Source organism: Haemaphysalis longicornis, unplaced genomic scaffold (assembly GCF_048455015.1).
Source record: "Haemaphysalis longicornis isolate Haplotype H1 unplaced genomic scaffold, Haemaphysalis longicornis Haplotype H1 scaffold_8, whole genome shotgun sequence".
Classification (NCBI taxonomy): Eukaryota; Metazoa; Arthropoda; class Arachnida; order Ixodida; family Ixodidae; genus Haemaphysalis; species Haemaphysalis longicornis.
The window spans coordinates 111614171-111632499 of record NW_027526445.1 but is presented as its reverse complement, the minus strand read 5'-3'; the positions used below and the strand labels follow the sequence as shown (position 1 = coordinate 111632499).

Here is an 18329-nt window from a genome sequence, read left to right as displayed (position 1 = left end):
TTTCCAGGAAGGACGACTAGAGAAACACACGATGTGAGCACACGAAAGCGCTTCTTTGCCGGTGCTTGATTCCTCAGTCTGGCACACTAGCTGGCCTGTCTGCATGTGCCCTGGAGCGCAAGCGAAAGGCGAATACAGTCATCCAGTATAGACAGCTAGATGGCAGAACACGAAATCTGAATCAAAGAACACTTTCAGGATACACTGTGAAATCTTAGCCATTTTTTGATTTGATTGATTGATTGTAGGGTTTAACGCGCCGACGCAACGCAGGCGATGAGGCGCGCCGTACTGGAGGCCTCCGAATTAATTTTGACCACCTGGGGATCTTTAGCGTGCGCCGAAATCTCGTACACACGGGCGTTTTTGCTTTTCGCATCCCTCAGAAACGCGGCCGCCGCGGCCGGGAATCGAACCTGCAACCTGGTGCTCAGCAGCGCAACGCCTTAGCCACTGAGCCACCGCGGCGGGTCTTAGCCATTTTTTTGTTAGCCATTATTTTTCCACGTTTGAACCTCATATGTGCAATACAAGTGCTTGTAGGACCACACATATCACCAGATCTCCCAACTACAAACGGGTGCCGATGGGCCTTTTTCCAGTACCGGTCCTCCTTCTAGCGGCCCTCAGTGGCTAAGGCGTTGTGCTGCTAAGCACGAGGTCGCGGGTTCGATTCCCGGCTGCGGTGGCCACTTTTCTGATTTAGGCGAAAAGCAAAAATGCCCGTGTGTACGAGATTTCTGCGCATGTTAAAGATCCCCAGGTGGTCAAAATTAATCCGGAGGCCTCCACTACGGCGCGCCTCATCGCCTGCATTGCGTCGGCGCGTTAAACCCTACAATCAATCAATCCTTCTAGCAGCCACCACGGTGAGCTAAAAAGCGGCAGTCTTAAAAGTCTTGCTGCCGAAAAACTTGCGCACAAAATGTCCCCTTTTTTCACTTTCTTCCACACCCACCCATCAAACCTTTCCTTTCCCATGAATGCCACGGCAGCAGGTGCCCATTCCCGAGACTAACCTGCAGTGAGCAAAGCCCCCTTTTTTCAATCTTTTTTCGTTCTATTTTTGTTACGCCCTCACTGGTAGCTGTGTGCCTGAAGAGCGGTCAGCCTTAAACCTGATTGCCCGTTCCTTAGTGAGCCTTCTTTTGTGCGTGTGTGGCCGTTCGAAGCCACCCTGACCTGCTGAAAAGCAGTAGCCGCTCTCCAAGCAGCAAGGGGAAAATGCGCCCGGTTGCCTACATTTTCCAGGGTGCCCTGACAGAATGGCGGATCAGCAGTGCGCCCATGCGCAGATCGCTACTCGGAAAAGGTCCCCTGCCTAAGAGGACAGCAGATCAGATGTCAGACTGCTAGGCGCACAGGTTGAGCAGACGTCAGGAGTGCACAAGAGAGCGTCGGGCAGCTACCATTCAAGCCTTTGCATGCGTGCCTACGGTCGCAATACTCTGCTATCAACAAGAGATGTGTGCTGCGCCCAGACGCGGTAGCTGTCAGCAACGGCAGCTTACTTGTCCCAAAGAGAGGGAGTAGGGGACACACTGACCCTGTCTCTGCTTGCAGTTGGCCTTCGAGGCCCACTCCATCTTGAGGCAGGAGTACTTGGTGTCGGGGTCGCACACCAGGCACTTGGTCAGGCAGAAGTCAATCACTGCACAGGGGAGAGGGGGGGAGGGGGAAGAGAACGGAAAGGCAAAAACCGTTCAGGCACACACATCCTATGAAGGGAAAGAGAGCTGCAAGACTGTGCTTCTCAGTTTTTCTTCAGGTCATCTGTATGCACAATTATACGAATTGGATTTCTTCATTGGAACATTGGCTTTTCACATTCCCTCTCAATGCCTAAGCGTCAATTCAATGAATCGACCTCTCAATCAAGGACACACCTGCAAACAAATGGTAAGCAGCTTTTTTGCTACAAACAAACTGACTAAAACTTCGAACAAAAAATGAATGCAAAATATCTAACTGTAGCAAGCAATATGCTGCAACAGAAGCCTTCTAGCAATGATGATACAGAGCTCAGGAATCAAAACCTTTGGTCAAAGATCTCCCTTTTAGAGCTCTGATAACGTACTGCAGAATATAACGTATTTACTCGTACCATTGGCCCTGAAGATCTTTTATTATTTTTAACCCGTGAATAATGAGCGGACCTCTAATTTCAACCACGGGCGATAACGATACTCCTTAGTGCAACATTTGAGCACAGCTGTTGGGGCGTTTTGATTTTGCTATGTACATAGAGATAAATGATTCACAGCTCACAATATTAAGGAAAATAATTGACTGTTCACAAGAACTCAGTTTTACCCCTGAAACAGCACACACTAGCCAACACGCGCAGTACTGCCCGTGTTTCCCAAGACGGAGACAACTGTGGGGAGACATTTTGCGGCACAAAGGCTTCGTCAAAAATTGGGTCAATGCCATCAAAGCCACAACACTCACCGTACTTGATGTCGGGCACAGTGATGGAGCTCTCCGCTATGTTTGTTGAAAGGATGATCTGCAACAGAGTGCGTTGGAGAAACATTGATTGATTGATTGATTGTGGGGTTTAACGCGCCGACGCAACGCAGGCGATGAGGCGCGCCGTAGTGGAGGGCTCCGGATTAATTTTGACCACCTGGGGATCTTTATCGTGCGCCGAAATCTCGTACACACGGGCGTTTTTGCTTTTCGCCTCCATCAGAAAAGCGGCCGCCGCAGCTGGGAATCGAACCCGCGAACTCGTGCTCAGCAGCGCAACGCCTTAGCCACTGAGCCACCGCAGCGGGTGCGTTGGAGAAACAGAACTTGCATCGACACTGGAGTAACTTAAAAGGGTGCCCCAACTGCATGCTACGAGGAGGCAGCCAAGGCATCGTTGCCTAACACAAAATTCATGCCGGTGTTTCGTTTCCTGTTTGTTTATGCCCCATCACTGTTTCATCAAACACTTGAGATTGCAGGGGAAAAAATTCCTCAGGAGGACTTGAGTGTGTTCATATGCTTTAAAGGCAAAAAAAACTTCCGACACCTATCAAAGACTTCTTTAATGCTACATCACATTTGTGCCTGTTTCTTCACTTTTGTTTGTTCGTCTCTTGGCACAAAATTCTTTGACCGGCAGACTGGCGACCCTTCATACCCCCTCTCCCCCAAAACAGAGTTCTCTGGGGCTGGCGTCAGCCACAATCACCTGTCAGGTGACACGATGTCGGCGCTGTACGCACTAGTCTCGCTCTTATTCTGCACCTAGCAACATGCGGAGACATCCAGCAGCAACATACTGGTCTCCCACCCTGGAGACCTGGGTTCGGATCCCATGAGAACTCAAATGTGTTTTTGTCATTTGGTCAGTACAGCGGTGTCCATTTTCTGTACCAGAAAACAGCAACTACAATTCCAGTTTTTTGCTAAATGGGGCACTTAAGAATCCCGCATTACAAAAACCTTTCCACCTCAGCTCAAAGAAAGTCAAGAGAAGCCCAAAAGCTAGAATTGAGTCCAACTTTCGCTGAAAGTGCATCCAATTGATCTTCAAACACACAGGGACCCAAATGACAGACAAAGAGCCAACACATGCGACGATTTTTTGCGCACTAAGTAAACATATGTAGGAATGATCTAAACGTATACCAATACGCGGTTTATGAGATAAAGGTACACTGTCGTGCTCCTTTTTCTTCACAATGGATGAGTGTATGCTGCCTTGTCTAGAAATGCTCCTTTCTCGCGATTCTCAAGTAACCGCTTTAACACAGTTGATCGATTGATTGTTTGATTGATTGATTGATTGATTATGGGGCCTAACGTGCTGACGCAACGCAGGCGATGAGGCGCGCCGCAGTGGAGAGCTCCAGGTTAATTTTGACCACCTGGGGATCTTTAACGTGCGCCGAAATCTCGCACACACGGGCGTTTTTGTTTTTTCCGCCTCCACCAGAAAAGAAGCCCGGTCTCACGCCCGCACCGTGTCTCCAGAGATCTTATCAGAGATTTTTGGTCAACCAACCGGTTTACGAGGACATGCACTACTTTTCCGACAGGACGCCACTGGTTCCCCGAAGAAGGCTTTAGCGTTAACGAAAAAATGTGCCAGAAGAAACCCTCCCCACCTTCCGGTGCCCCTTGGGCGGTGCCTGGAAGACCATCTGCTGCTCCTGCTGGGTCACCGTGGAGTGCAGTGGGTGCAGCGACCACCTGCAAGGAATCAACCACATTTTTTTTTTTAATTTCAGTGCAGAAGTGACATATCTCTAAAATAAGCAAACTAGGCCATTGTGAACACTGGTATGTACTTGTAAAGTTCTTCATATTGGGGCTTGATGGTGATTGAGCCCGTGGTACATTAGTAAGTCCCATAGGAAGGTTAACAGGTGAGTCCCACAACTAAAATTTGGTGCTTTGAGTCGAAGTGTTAACTAAGCTGGAGTAGCGCGGGGTCTTCCACAGTACCAGCCATACGAGAGTAGCTGCACCACAGGGTGAACCTTCATTCACACCCAGCAAAAGCAAACAGAGCGAATGTCCTTATCAGACGTGGCCTTGGCGCTGGTTTCCTTATGGAGCCTATGGTGGCACACAATCTGGCATTAAGCCCTCCCCAGGCTCAAGCTTATGGCAGCGCGAAAAGTGTCGAGTCAACCAACCACGCCGCAATATTGTATTGTATTTTTGTGCTTACCGCAGAAAGGCTCAATGCGTGAAAACATGGCAGTACAAGTGGTATTGTTGTGAAACAGGGCTGAAACTATGGAAATGCCATTGTTGTAGTCACGATCAAATACGTGCAACGCAATAAATACAGTTGTTTTAAGGGGGACACTGGTCTCGAAAGAACTTCTAATTTTCAAGTAAACTGTGTGAAACTTGTGTAAGACTTGCTGCTTTCTTCCTACTGATTTTGAATATGCTATTGTTCTTTGAGTTAGTCAGTTAGTTACCAAGATAATTAGACATAACTAGTCATTTTCGGAGGAACAATAGACAAAACAGTGTTGGCCATAAAACTAGTTTTTATATTTTCCGATACTACGAACCCTGGTGAGGGCTATAAGAGAATTGGTTTTTTGATGCACAGTTTGGAACTAATTTTACAGCTGATTAAGCTTCGGTGTTTGAAATGGGCACTCAACATGGTTTCTTGCCCCTGGTGCCACCAAAGTTTAATGAGCTGTAAACTTAGTTCCAAGCAATGCCTAAAAAAAAAAAAAAAAAAAAAAAAAACTGCTTCTTTTATTGCCTTCACCAGGGTTCATAGTATTGGTATATATAAAGATTACAGTTTTATGACCAACACTGTTTTGTCTATTGTTTGGCCAAAAAATGGCTAATTATCTCCAACTATCTTGGCAACTAACTGACCAATAGAATATTCAAAATCAGGGGAAAAAAGCAGGAAAACTGACAAGTTTCACAGAGTTTATTTACTTGAAAATTAAAAGAAGCTGTTTTGAGACCAGTGTCCCCCCTAAGGGTGAAATCTTTAAATCCGTTTCAAGCACACACGTTGTGGGGTACAGAGCTGGCAATAACGTGGCTTATACCCCTGCTACACTAGCGTCCGAATGTCATTTGAACCAAATGTCCTTTGACACAAATGCCATTCGGCTCAAATGACATTCGAGCCAAATGAACACCAAGGGAAGCATTTGGGATTTCAAATGCCATTTCTAGCACTCTCGCGCACAGCGTTCCAAGTCAGCCTAAACAAATACATTACTGGCGTACTTAAAACGAGCAAAATATTCTTAATTGTGGGACTTTGTTTACTTCTTGTTCACTTAAATCGTGATATCGAGATGTAATAATTCCGTACTCTCAGCACCAGTGCGAGCAAGCAACGAACCAGTGTGGCCAGACAGCACAAAAAACCTCGATTGGGATTCAGAATTAAGCAAAAACAGTGTCAAAGTTTACATTATTGGTAATTTCATATCATTTTAATACGAAAGACTGCCGCTAAGTTCGATTGCTGCATTATTGTGTAAAAACAGAACTCGACAGCAGCAGCGCCATGCAGCACGGCGAGCGAATGCTAAAGCTTTCAAATGCCATTGAAATTGTAGTGTAGCACGGCGGATTCTGAATAGCATTCGAAGCACCCCATTTGAGTCAAATGACATTTGGTTCAAATGACATTCGGTCCCTAGTGTAGCTGGGGTCTTAAAGTTGTTGTAGGAGCGAGTGTGAGCTACGGGAGCGTGAACCAGAGATTTCATGATGAGATACAAAAACAGCATTGGGGAAGCAAGGATGGTGGAGGAGGGCTTTGAGAAAGAGCGACACCACACGTGCTTGGAATGCCATACGAGCCGCCTTGAGGGCTGAAGGTACGGACAGCGGTGAACGGTGAAGGTATGGACAACGGCTCTTTGCAATGGCAAGTGAGCAGAACCAGCCTCGGAGGGCGCTGGTCAAGTGGTGACGGGTGGCAGCCGCACAGCTCAACAGAAAGCTCAACAGCAGGTCAACAGGAGGAGGTCCAACTAAGCTTTCGCTTTCACATGGTTAGAAAGTCCTAAGCATCCCCTCAATTTTCGAGTTTCATTTTAGCTCAGAGTTGAACACCAAAATAAAACACCTGAGTTACTGTTTTGACCCGGCAGACACGAATACCTGTGATTAGCTTGAGAAATTGGCATTACGATTCATTTTACAGTTATTTCCCTGTAACTATCCTGGCTGCCAAACGGCTACGAATGCAGCGCCATAATACTGCTAACTTTAAAGCTGCAATTAGAGTAGTAAATCGAGCTATTTAGAGTAGCGAATCGAGTGAAACTCAACACTGGCTTAACAGTCAAACATTTTCAAATCCACGAATTAAAACGCGAGTCTGGGCCAGTTTCAAGGCCATATTACTACCTCGAAGTTTTTGCCCATGCTTTTCAATCGCAGCGAGAGAACGCACTCCCGGAATTTAGCCCTTTGTACAAAATGCATTTCGAACAGGATGGTTCCCGAACTTGTATCGCACCAAAATTTTCATCACCAGTGACCATAACAAGATCCCACTGCCTGTGAAAAATTTTCGTGAACAATACAACATAAATTCCAGGAGAGATTGACAACCGCAATACAAGCTCAAATTTCTACTTCCTATACAAAATTTGAGAAAGCTGGCAGGAATGATTTAATGCCATGCAGCTCATTTAAACTTTTATTTCTCTATGAACTGAGCCCCAAAATATGTCACTCAGATTTCAAGCGAGGGCCCTCGCCTTTCAGCCATTTTTGTTAGTTTTTAACTCATGAATTTGGAATTCCTGTGCAAACCGTCTTTTGGAATGCCAAGAATAAATATGCAATCACCCTTTTTATGTACAGCATAAGCTCGAAGTTACGTAATATGCTACGTCACACTGTCCCGCCCCAATTTTTTCTAGCTATGCATTATGTACTGGCTTACTTTGTATGACCGTGTTCCACAACAAAACAGTGCCCATATAACCACAGCCGTAATTTACTTTGCCCATTGCGAAAATTATGACCGGAACGAAATTTCGTATTCTGAAGTACTAATATTTGGGACAAAACAGAAGCACCGAACACTTTCTACTTGTGGCAAGAACTGTTATATTTGTATATCCTCATTGCCCTATCCAACTAACCAGCTTTCAAATGCAGCAAGAATGATGCAAGTCTGATCAGTAGATCCTAAAATGCTGCAGCCAACAGTTGGCTCTATGGCAAAGGAATTACTTTTGAGAAAACAGGAAGACAAATTTAAAAATGCAGGCACGAATGATCACTTGGAAGACCTCAGAGTGCAAAGCCCTGGTAAACAGTTATGGTAGGGCTGTATTACTTCGCAAACATTTTCTTAGAACTTGTAAGAAGAAAGATCGAGTACAGTACAACCTCATTACAAGAGACACTTGGTTATAGGAGACATTTGAATGAAAACAGTTTGGGTGGTTTTCACATGTTCAACATGTTAGCAACATTGCATACAAGAGACCTCGGTTACAAGAGCCGTGTTTCCTGGGTCCCTCGAGTGTCTCTTGTAATGTAGTTTTACTGCAGTACATAACTCATTTTTTGGCAAATGGGCTTTTTGGCAATTTTTTCAGACGAATAAAAATAGGGTATACAATTTACTTTTTGGCATATTTTTTTCTTTACTTTAAAGGCGAGGGTAGCTTGCAGCAGGCAAGCAATCAGAAGAAAAAAATGAGGGATAAGTAAGAAGTCACCTGAGCGAAATGCGGTCTTCCCGGAGAAGGTCACTCATACTAGCAATTTCCTCGTAACCTGCGCAACAAAAGAGTGGAGGATTGTTTCAACGTTCAACACGGAAAGCATTCCACCACAACAGCATAACTCCTGCATGGCAGTTGTAGTGCTGTCAGTTAAGTTGCACCAAACCCTACGTCACTTCGGCCAAAGGCGCTCCAAAATTGGGTAAACATTGAATCTTCCCTAAATTTTCGCACTCTTGCCAGGAATTATCCCTGATGAAATTTTGTTTTTCCCCTAGAAGCATGCCACAAAATAAAAGTATTTGAAAGAAGTATTGCACGCTTTTCATACTTTCAGAATCTCGCAGTCGAAGGTTACACAGTGTTTTCGCTGACACGCAACTGTTGAAGGGCGAGAAAAGAAATATTGGTGTGACACCCTGCCACTCACCAGGTAGAAAAATGAGGACAGCACCCCGGTTGGGGGCAAACCTGGCGTCCGCGACACTGCGGGGAAAAGTGAAGCAGAGGACGTGGTCAGGACAACGCCCTTCCTTCCACCCCCGTGGCAGTGAAAAGAAGCAGAGACAACAGTGAATCCCTACAACATTAAGAGTTCCCTTGCTGACCCTCTTAGAGTCCTCGGGGGAACTTAAGTCTGCTCATGTGCTCTTTGAGGTGAAACACTGGCGATGCTCACCAAAGACTTCCTCACTGCTACACTGTGCTTCCGTCTTTTTTCGCTTTCGCTTCTTCGCCTTCTGGCGCAAACTACTTGGACAGGCACGCTGGCGACATTTCACACCACAGATGCCACTAACCCTTGTTTGCCACTGGCAACCTCCAGATGTGGCGCGGTGGTGACCCACTCAACTCCAACTACAGAGAGCCGCATTAAATTCCCGTACCAACTCAAGCGCGTTCACTCACTCTCACAGCAGTGGCCGCTAAGTCCTGTACAGGACAAGAACGACACCCTTTTTCTTTTTTTCATACAATGGGGTACTTCAGCCTCGAAAGCCGACACTCACTTCTGCTCCGACAACTCCAGGCGGTCGAACACCTTGAGGAGGTGGTGGACGATCTTCATGGCCTCCGGAGCAATGCTGGGGTTGTTGGGGTCAAACTCGGGCAGCTGGACAGTGAAGGAAGAAGAAAAATGCAAAAGAGAACAAGCCTCGGAGAGCAGCCTTATTACGAAGCACACAGACAGACTCGCCAAGCCAGGTTTCAAGCCTCTGCCAACAGTTTTGTTTTCCTTAAGGCCGGGGCTTTCATTACACCCGGCACCAACACAGTGGCTATGAGCTTCGTGGCGTGCCAAACTGTTCGCGGATTCAGAAACATTTTTTCATTCAGCAAACACCTTTTCAGGGCCCGTAAGATATTCCTAGAAGCCAGGCGATACCCACAACTACTTCTCTATCACTACGTCGTAACTGTGTCTCTGTCTTCACTTCCATTTCTTGGTCTTTTGGAGCGAATTACCCTGCCCACCTTCTTTTCTGCGTCCGTTCCTTCGCTTCCATTTCTTCCCCTTACTGCGGAAATTACATCAGCAAGCAGATTGGCACACACACCATGATTTCCCTGGAATCAAGGTTCCACATGCATAGTGTGCGCCCATTCTAATCCAGTGCCACCACACTCAAGTGTCACGCAGCACGCCCTATTCTACAAATTTCGTTTCCAATTTGCGGTTTTGTCAATTTTGCGAGGCGAGCACAGTGCCTTTTAAAGCTCCCGATTTCTGGAAAATCCCCTCAGTGGGAATGTGCTGCAAGGAAAGAAATAGCGACGACATCAACTTTTGTTCCACTCCTGGCGATGTGCAGACACAGGTTTAAATCCCACGAAATCACACGTCTCTCATTTAAGGGGGGACGTGGCTTTCAAAATCAACTTTTTTATTTCTTTGTGGATTTTGATGAAAATTGGCACAGCAACTGGAAATGCTTCTGTGATAACACCATAAAAATTTGAAGTTAATATTTTGATAACTTTTTTATGTATGAAATTTTCTTTCTGTTCCGCTTGTACCGAGCTTGAGCGGCTTATAAAACACGATAGAAAACTTGTTCGAAGTGCTTTGCATTCCCAAATGAATGGACGAGGTCGTGACAGTTTTAGAATTTTTTTTTTACAACACAATGTTTTTTAGTTTTCATTTTTTTAGAGGTTAATGTGCAACAGGCATGTCAACTGTGAACGATTATTTGAATAAAAAAATCACAAAAAACAAATCTGGAAAACCAAAAGTGTCACGACCTGAACAGTTCATCAAGGAATGTAATGCAAGAAACGGAATCAAAATAGACCCAGCGGTCACGAAGAAATCCTTGGGACAAGCGACACAGGTGGCATAAAAAACTGTTTTGAGAAAACGGCTTCCGAAGTTGCAACATAGGTTTCACATATCAAAAGTCGTCACGGTTGTAGCCTTTCATGTCCTTTTGAACATGGGGCTTCTGGAAGGCCTTGCCTTGAAATTGGAGTGCCTTTTCAGCCTTTCTCTTTCCAGAAAACATCATTTTCAGCTCCTCTGTGAAGAGTACATACCCCCCTTTGCAAACCAAACGGAGGGGAGATGGGTTTCAATGGGCTTTCAATGCAAAGTAGGTTAGTTGGTTGGCTGTATCGCACTGGACAACCTCCTTTTGCAGTGTTGTCACCATGGCAACAAGTTAAGCATTTTTTTTACTTAATTTTGAACATTTTTGGCTTTTTTTTATGTTTTATCTTGCCTGGCACAGCAACTTAGTACTCATAGTGCAGGTGTTCATTGCCAAAAGTTTGCATACCACAAGGTTGAAAATGAGCTACTTTGAAGCTTGGTAGAGTATTCTGCATAACTCCCAACTTCAATGCTAGAGCATATTTTTTTTTACTACTTTTGACATTCAAGGCATCCAATATTTCTCGCAGCACAGCCAGTATGCCCTGAGCAATGCTATCAATAATTTCCCTAAAAAAATCACTGTTAAATGCTGCCACAGTAACGTACATTTTTAACGCAGAGAGCATATTTTTATTCCTATATTACTAACTCAAACCTGTTTGCATGAAAATTACAAGTGCACGGGAAACGTTGCGCAAGAAAGGCAATATGGCTCGCGCGCATCGCAGCGCACGCTTACCGCGACATATCGAGCTTTGATTATACCTGATATGGCTGGTCAGGTCGCTTTTAAGGGGACGTGCTCCTCCAAACAACTTTTTTTTTAATAATGAAGTTAGGAGGCTGAAATTTTCACAGCTTGTAGAGATTGAGCTCCTCTGGTCATATGTGTAATCAGATTTTGAATACCTGCTCCGGATAAAATGTTACGCAGCATGACTTTCAGAAAAATGGCTTTTTTGTGCACACTTTTTTTTATAGTAAAAATTTTTTCTGAAACTTTTAAAATAGCCTAGGTGGTTCCTTATGAACTGCAGAGTGCACAAATCTACCTGAAAAAGCCTCATCATCATTTTCCTCACCACGAAAAAAAAATGACTGGTAGTGTGCCTTTTTTTGTTCTGTATATTTTTGTTTTATGACCGTCAGAAATATCTAAGGACACAAATTGCATAATGAACAAGATTTGTGCACTCTACGTGTTATAATGAACATCTGTGCAAAATTTCATCCTGATACGACAACTTTAAGTGGGAAAATAAGTGCGCACAAACTCAGAAAACGGACAAAAACAACAAGCTGAGAAAAACGCAATTGAAAGTTTATTTATTTGGCAGATTCAGAAATTCTTGCTCAAACAACATGAAACTTGGTGGGGATACAGTCTGAAATGTCCACATTGAGGTACTAAAACTAGAATGCTCCTACTGCATAAGTTGCACCCTCACGGTTTTTGCTGGGGTAGTAGTCCTTGGTATGGGACCGTTTCACCAGGCTGTGGCAATAGGGTTAGCCTTAGCAGTCAGCTTGGCACACATCTGCCTGATCCTCCGCTGGTCACTTGCATTGCTTAGTCTGACCAGTTCTTCTGAAGGGAAGATTCCCAGTTCTTGAGAACTTGCTCAAAGCTAGTGTGGCCCCTGTTGAATGTGGCCACAACCCTGCGAGGGCAGTGGCAGTCTCCACTACAGTGAACTGCAGGTTGTAAGATAGCGTCCTGTGCCAGATGAGCAGTGCTGCTTCCGTCTCCATGGCATGGGATGAGCAGTCGACATTTTTTTCACACACAAGAGGCATGAAAGGCTTGCCACACTTCCTCCTCTTGCTCATCAAGCTTTTGGTGGCGGCTACAAGTACAAGTAGTTTGACAGCACCCCAAAATCCAGGCAGAGACCAGTGTCAAGAGAAATGGCAGTGCCAACACTGTTGTGGCTCGTGTCTTTGCTTCTGCCAAGTACCATCAAAAATCAAACTGAGGTCAGTCTGACCAGCTTGCAACGCAGTTACTTGCCTTGCTTCAGCAAGGTTGTCAGAGACGCCGTTTGTGGCCGCAACATTAACTTTCTTGGCAGTGTTGTAGAACGTCTTTTGATGCTGTGGTTTTGGTAGACCAAGAATGGCACAAAACCTGCACAGCTGATCGTGTCCGATGCCAACCGCGCGTGCAGCGAGTACTGCTTTCACATTGACGGCGAAACTATCACGGGGACTTCCCCTGCAGAGTTCCGGTTTGCGGCCTCCGCGACCGACGGCGGCAGCGCGCTGCGACGAGTAAACAGAAGAAATCACTCCCGCAGCCACTCCCACAGGGCACTTCTTGTTTTTGCACTTCAGTTCCAGTACCGATGCGAGGCCCTTCCGCTTGTTCGCAACCTCAACTACGACGAGTTCGCACTTCCCGCACGTCGCGCACACGGTGCCACTCAAGGTCAGTCAGAGCGCCGACTTCACAGATAACTGCACCGCTCCCGTGGCTGGCTGTCTCCTCACCTAGGAAGGCTGCCGACTTCTTCTCCGATGCGCTTATAAAGCCGATATCTTCGCTGATAAAATCAGCCCCGCCTGGTAGAGCCGCGCTTGCAACGCTTGAAGGCCCGGCGCCGTTAGGCCTCACGGTGCCGGTCGTGCCGGCATTGGCCGTGGTCGTCACAATGCTGCGCCGCTTGCGCTTTCCTTTGTACCGGCATGAAGTACGCTGCTTCCGGCGTCAAAAGTCACGCTTCTCCTCACTGTTCACGATTAAAAACACACGATAAGGAAACAGAAAAGATAGCGCGAAGTAGCGAACGGAACGATGCGGGCGATGGCGGCGATGGCGGCTCACAAACGGCAAGAGCCAATGGCGGTCCCGCTTTCGCATCACGTGATTTAAATGCCCAGTGGGAGCTCGCAAAACAAGCGGGAAGAAACATTTTTTTATTTTTTTTTACGCGGAGATACGAAGCTGGCGAGCGGCTCAATCGAGAGAAGAAGGCTTGATCTACCTCTCTCAAGTGACCGAAATGGCGGCGAGCCACGCTGCCGTGCGGAATAAATTCTCAAACCTGGCCGAAATTTGGCTTGATTGCGCGATTTCTTGGGTCACCGCGAGTCATTCAGACACATTTTTCACTAAGTTCTCGTTCGTATTTCGTTTTCATTTTTTTACCCATGAAAGAAGGATAGTCGAAGATGCTAATGCAAGGGAAAACAAAAAATCGGTATATTTCGAAAAAATCGCGTTTTTTCGACCCGCGTGTCCCCTTAAGATTAAAACTAACGTCGCAGGCATTAATTACAACTACTGGCGTTCAATCGTAACAGGTTGCCCAGTCATGTGATGCTCCAATGCGCGTCGGCTATGCCGTGCGCGCCGCAGCGTTTGACGCGTCGACCGTTTCTTTCTCAAGGCTAGCGAGCCCACAGTCAAAACACAGCAATAACTAAGCATGTAAACATCGCAAATCCGACTAAAAGTTCACTTCACGAACCGCTATCGCAAGCGCGCACACCGCGTCACCCTCCGCGGTCTGGCGACGGTAGAGTCAAGCGCACCACGAAGCGTTCGATGACCTCCGCCTTTCGAGCCACACAACTTCCCGTAATCTGGCTCGTTATCTCTGGCATTCCCATCGCGATAACGTCCGTGTTGAATACCACAGATTGAACAGAAACTCGGCCGAGCGAAGCGGCGAAAATGAACTCAATCCGCTCGCTACGCAGCTCAGGCGGCCGCCATCTTGCGTTGCGCCCGCGACATCCAATCAGGAGGGTCGTCGTTCTGCGCCCCGACCGGAGGACCAATAGCGCTTCAGCATCTATTTCTAGCTTCGTTTGTGCGTCGTTTCTTTTCTGCCGTTTGTGCGTTTGTGAATGAACGAAGATAAAAGAGACGAGCGGTACCGGAAAGACGATCGCTCGGCCGATCTAACCATATCAAAATGGCCGCGCCCGGTGGCACCGTTGCGGAGATAGAGCGCTCCGAAAATTGCCGTTTTTTCGCCCTTTTGCGCTGATAGTTTGTCACCGCGCCTGACAAAAGTATTTTTTTATGCCACTTTGCGACGCTTTTCAGCGTAAAAACTTTGCAGACGCACAGAATGGGAAACATAGAAGCCGAATATGTGGGTTTCAAAAAAACGATGTTTTGGTCATTTTTCCGAAGTTGAAAGCCGCGTCCCCCCTTAACCTTTACAGTGACAGCCGTTTTCTTGACCGGACAACATTAACAATGATGACAGTTTTCCGCACAATGGGGCACTTGACGCTTTTGCCCTAAAAATGTTTTCTGGGCCTGGAAATGAGTTGAGTGACTTGCCGAGCATTAGCTCTCTCTCAAATCAAACAAAGCCGTACTTTGTCTTCATGGCCAAACCATACAAATCTGTTCAATTTGAAAGAGCCAGCCTTTGGCTGGTTCACCCAGCTCTATTCTAGCCACAAAAGATGTTCGTTTACCCGAAAAAAATTCCAAGAAAATTTAGAAAAACTTTCAAATATTGCGCACCAGTGACACAACACGGACCGCAGAGATGCAGTAGAGACCAGCACTTTTACAAACAAAGGCGTCAGCACTTTTAACTGCGCATTAGATTTCAGCCGATAGGATCAAACGAAACTAGAGGGCCCCACCACAATCATTCAGTCATGCTTCTTGGTAGTGGATTTACATGCCGGCCGCCAACCGCACCAAGATTCTGCGACGTTGCAGAGAAATTGCTGAAACGAGTGGCTGGCAGGAGTCTGTTTTCCTTTGCATCTCCATCACTCCTTTGAAGATTGCGATAAAATTGGTATCATTGTATCATCGGGGCAAGGCAGCGGTTTTAACGAAGCAAACTTGTATTTTGTCTTCGCGGCGTCTCCCTAGGCTGCCCTCTCGGAAAGAAACCCGAGAGCAGCGAAGAGGAGAGGAACCACTTACCGGCCCGAGGGTGTGCAGGCTGCCAATGTAGTACTCCTTGACGTCCTTCATCTTGCCGGGGATCTCGATGATGGGCGCCGCCTCCAGCGAGTCCAGCAGCGGAGTGGCAAAGTAGTCCGCAAAGTACTTCACGTCAAACGTGGCCGACATCAGGATCACCTGTGGAAGGACAAGAGAAGAGACAAGGGACAAGGCAATTCCCAGAGTCACTGTCTCAACGTCTTACAAGCAAGGTGATATTCAGTGGAGAATAATTCAGGGCCTTTCTCCTCTGTGTCAAGAAGGATGGCCAGTGAAGCTGGGAGCAGTCCAAGGAGCGCACAAAACGGAACAGGTTTGTTTGTGACTTACGAATGAGCATATTTCCTAGCTAATTAGCAGCCGAGTGAAAAAGCATGAGAAGACTAGAGTTGTATTGTAGCAGACAGACATGAGGCTGTCCATTTCCCTCCCGCGTCATAGGCATCTTCTCGCAGTCTATGTAACACAACAACCCAAACTGCTCGACCACGAAGGACAGCCGTCAAGTCGCATCGGGCCACAAGACGTCCACACTGAAATCTCCCACCAGCACAGCGAGCATCAGTGAGGGCAGAAAGCCAGGATGCGTAATTTTTCTGACAAGTAGTACGAATGTGGAAATCGAAACATTAACAGCTTTCGTGGAAAAAAAAAAAGGAAGAAGGCTGCTTAAATACAGAATACCATCGCAGCACTCCCAAGTGTGATTATGGCAACTGCATCATACCATACTAAATCACAATAACAACAACAACAACAGGGTCTGTTGCAGGATGAAGGCCTTTCCCAAAAACCCCCAAGCCACTTTTATCCTGGGTTTGCCAAATCCATTCTTCGAACATAACTTTTTCTTAGTCCATTCTTGCATCGAGTCCTTGGTGTTCCCCTACGTTGCTCGAGGTCCATTGCTAGCCACTCTGTTAGATGGATAATTCACCTGTTGCCTTTTCATACACAAGACACACCCCACCTGACCCACGCATTGCAGACCTGCCCCAGAGCAGTAGAAGTTTCCTTTTCGTTCCTTTATACACTGAAGAAGGCAGACTGCTGGTTGGAATTTCAACCATTCCGAGTTGAAGGGCAGAGGTGTGACGTCCCTCCGATTCCCTTCCAACCACCCCTCCTTGTCCTGCAAAAACTTAGCCCCCAAATTTTCCAATCCCTCCACCGCCTTGGCCTTTTCCGAACCCTCCTTACGAGTACCTGTTCGCTTAGTTGGGATCCAGCTGCTCGGGATAACCCAAGTGTTACCTCAAAGCGACTGCACCTCTTGAAATTCGGGGGAAGCAAGAAGCTAGGCCGCTTGAATATCGACCAAAAACGGAGGCCGAGAAACACAGGACGTGCCTCCTGTTTTTCTCACCCTTAGTCTTTTGTCGATATCTGAGCTGCTATCGAACAAGACATGTGCCAAGTAGCACAGGCCAGAGCCAGGCAGAGGTCCTCACCTTGACGCCTCGGGAGTTGGTCCTGAGGAACTTGCGCACCACAAGCAGGAGGAAGTCCGTCTCCTGGTCTCGCTCGTGGACCTGGGAAGGGAGGGAGGGATAACACAGATTCCTGAGATGCTGGCACCAAGGGGCACAGCTGGATGAGATGCACGGGCAACATGCCCGTTGCCACTGCACCGCCAAACAGTGCTGAGAGCAAAGAGTAAAAAAAGAACTCCTCGGGGACTTAAGTCTGCCTGCATGGTTTGAAGGTGGAAAGCGTAGCAATTATCAAAGTCTTCTTTTCTGCCACATCACGTTTGCGCCCTTTTTCTCTTCGCCTTTTGGCGCGAATTACCCCGACAGACAGACTGGCCTCAATTCACACAACCGCTTCTCTGCTGTCCGTGCTCTCCTCTGTGTGCCGGCTAGTTCTTATTTCTGCCAGGGTGCCGGGTCAGGGGAACTGGCTGCTGATCTGGCGACCAGGGTTGTTCAATTCCCACACAAACCCAATTAATTCTCTCTTTACAACGGCGGCCATTTTGGCCCCGTTCATGTTGACGCCAACGACGACGACCACAACTAGGCCATCTTTCACGCCTCATGAGACACCTCAGGTTAGCGCTTTAATAACAGCTGCTAGCATGCAAAGCACATGTGCACTGTTAGCGACATCAACCCCTCACCAAGAATATGGTCGCATATATTCCACCTGACGTACTCCAGCAGGCTTTGAGCTCCCGATCGGCAATAATACCACGCATTATGCAAACGCTTCACCTTCAACTTCTGAACAGGAAAGCTCCTGTTCAGACAGCCAGAGAAAGCTCCTCAGACTGCTGTCAATGGATATGTACAGAGCTTTTACATGTGCCAGAGCAGCATGGTCTGTGCACAAAGCAGCTACAGCACAAGTGCTTATTCTTCACCCTTCACCAACCATCCCAAGGCTCAAAAAAGAAAAACACCCAAAAACATCTAAGCATTTCTTATGGGTTGTGGTTGCAAAAGCATGAATATAGCACAGGTTAAAGCCTGGGATGCCTTGCTCCCGCCTTACATTATCAAAGAACTTTGTAATCTTACCCCTTGAGAAGCTCTGCTTCGCTATCAACCTGAGTGCTTTTACGTGTGCTTCTTTTTCTTTTGCTCCCTTCACCTGTGATGCACTAGTGCAGACGACTGCAAAGGTTAAGAGACGACTCTTGTTACTGCAAAGGTTAAGCTCGCACCCTTGAGTGCCTCATGGTACGGAACACCTTCAAAGGACTAGTTTTTCATTCGTGGAAGCTGACGCCAAACACTGGATTTTTCACTCAATGGGCTTAACGGGCATGCGAGCATAATCTTTCGGCTAAAAAATAATTCTGCGGGGCATCTGGCTATGCGTTGAGAAACCT

The 18329-nt window shown here is 46.8% G+C and overlaps 1 protein-coding gene across 1 annotated transcript in view; it reads right to left on the bottom strand.

The window, feature by feature from the left end:
• The window catches only part of LOC144149745 (ATP-dependent RNA helicase TDRD9-like), an 81210-nt gene that overhangs the window by 48051 nt on the left and 14830 nt on the right, over positions 1-18329 (bottom strand). The window contains exons 7-14 of the mRNA XM_077681400.1: positions 16945-17025; positions 15473-15631; positions 9203-9306; positions 8623-8678; positions 8187-8244; positions 4104-4188; positions 2452-2509; positions 1547-1651 (exon numbers count right to left, since the gene is read on the bottom strand). Coding sequence (XP_077537526.1) covers positions 1547-1651; positions 2452-2509; positions 4104-4188; positions 8187-8244; positions 8623-8678; positions 9203-9306; positions 15473-15631; positions 16945-17025 — 706 coding nt within the window. The remainder of the gene's footprint in view (positions 1-1546; positions 1652-2451; positions 2510-4103; positions 4189-8186; positions 8245-8622; positions 8679-9202; positions 9307-15472; positions 15632-16944; positions 17026-18329) is intronic.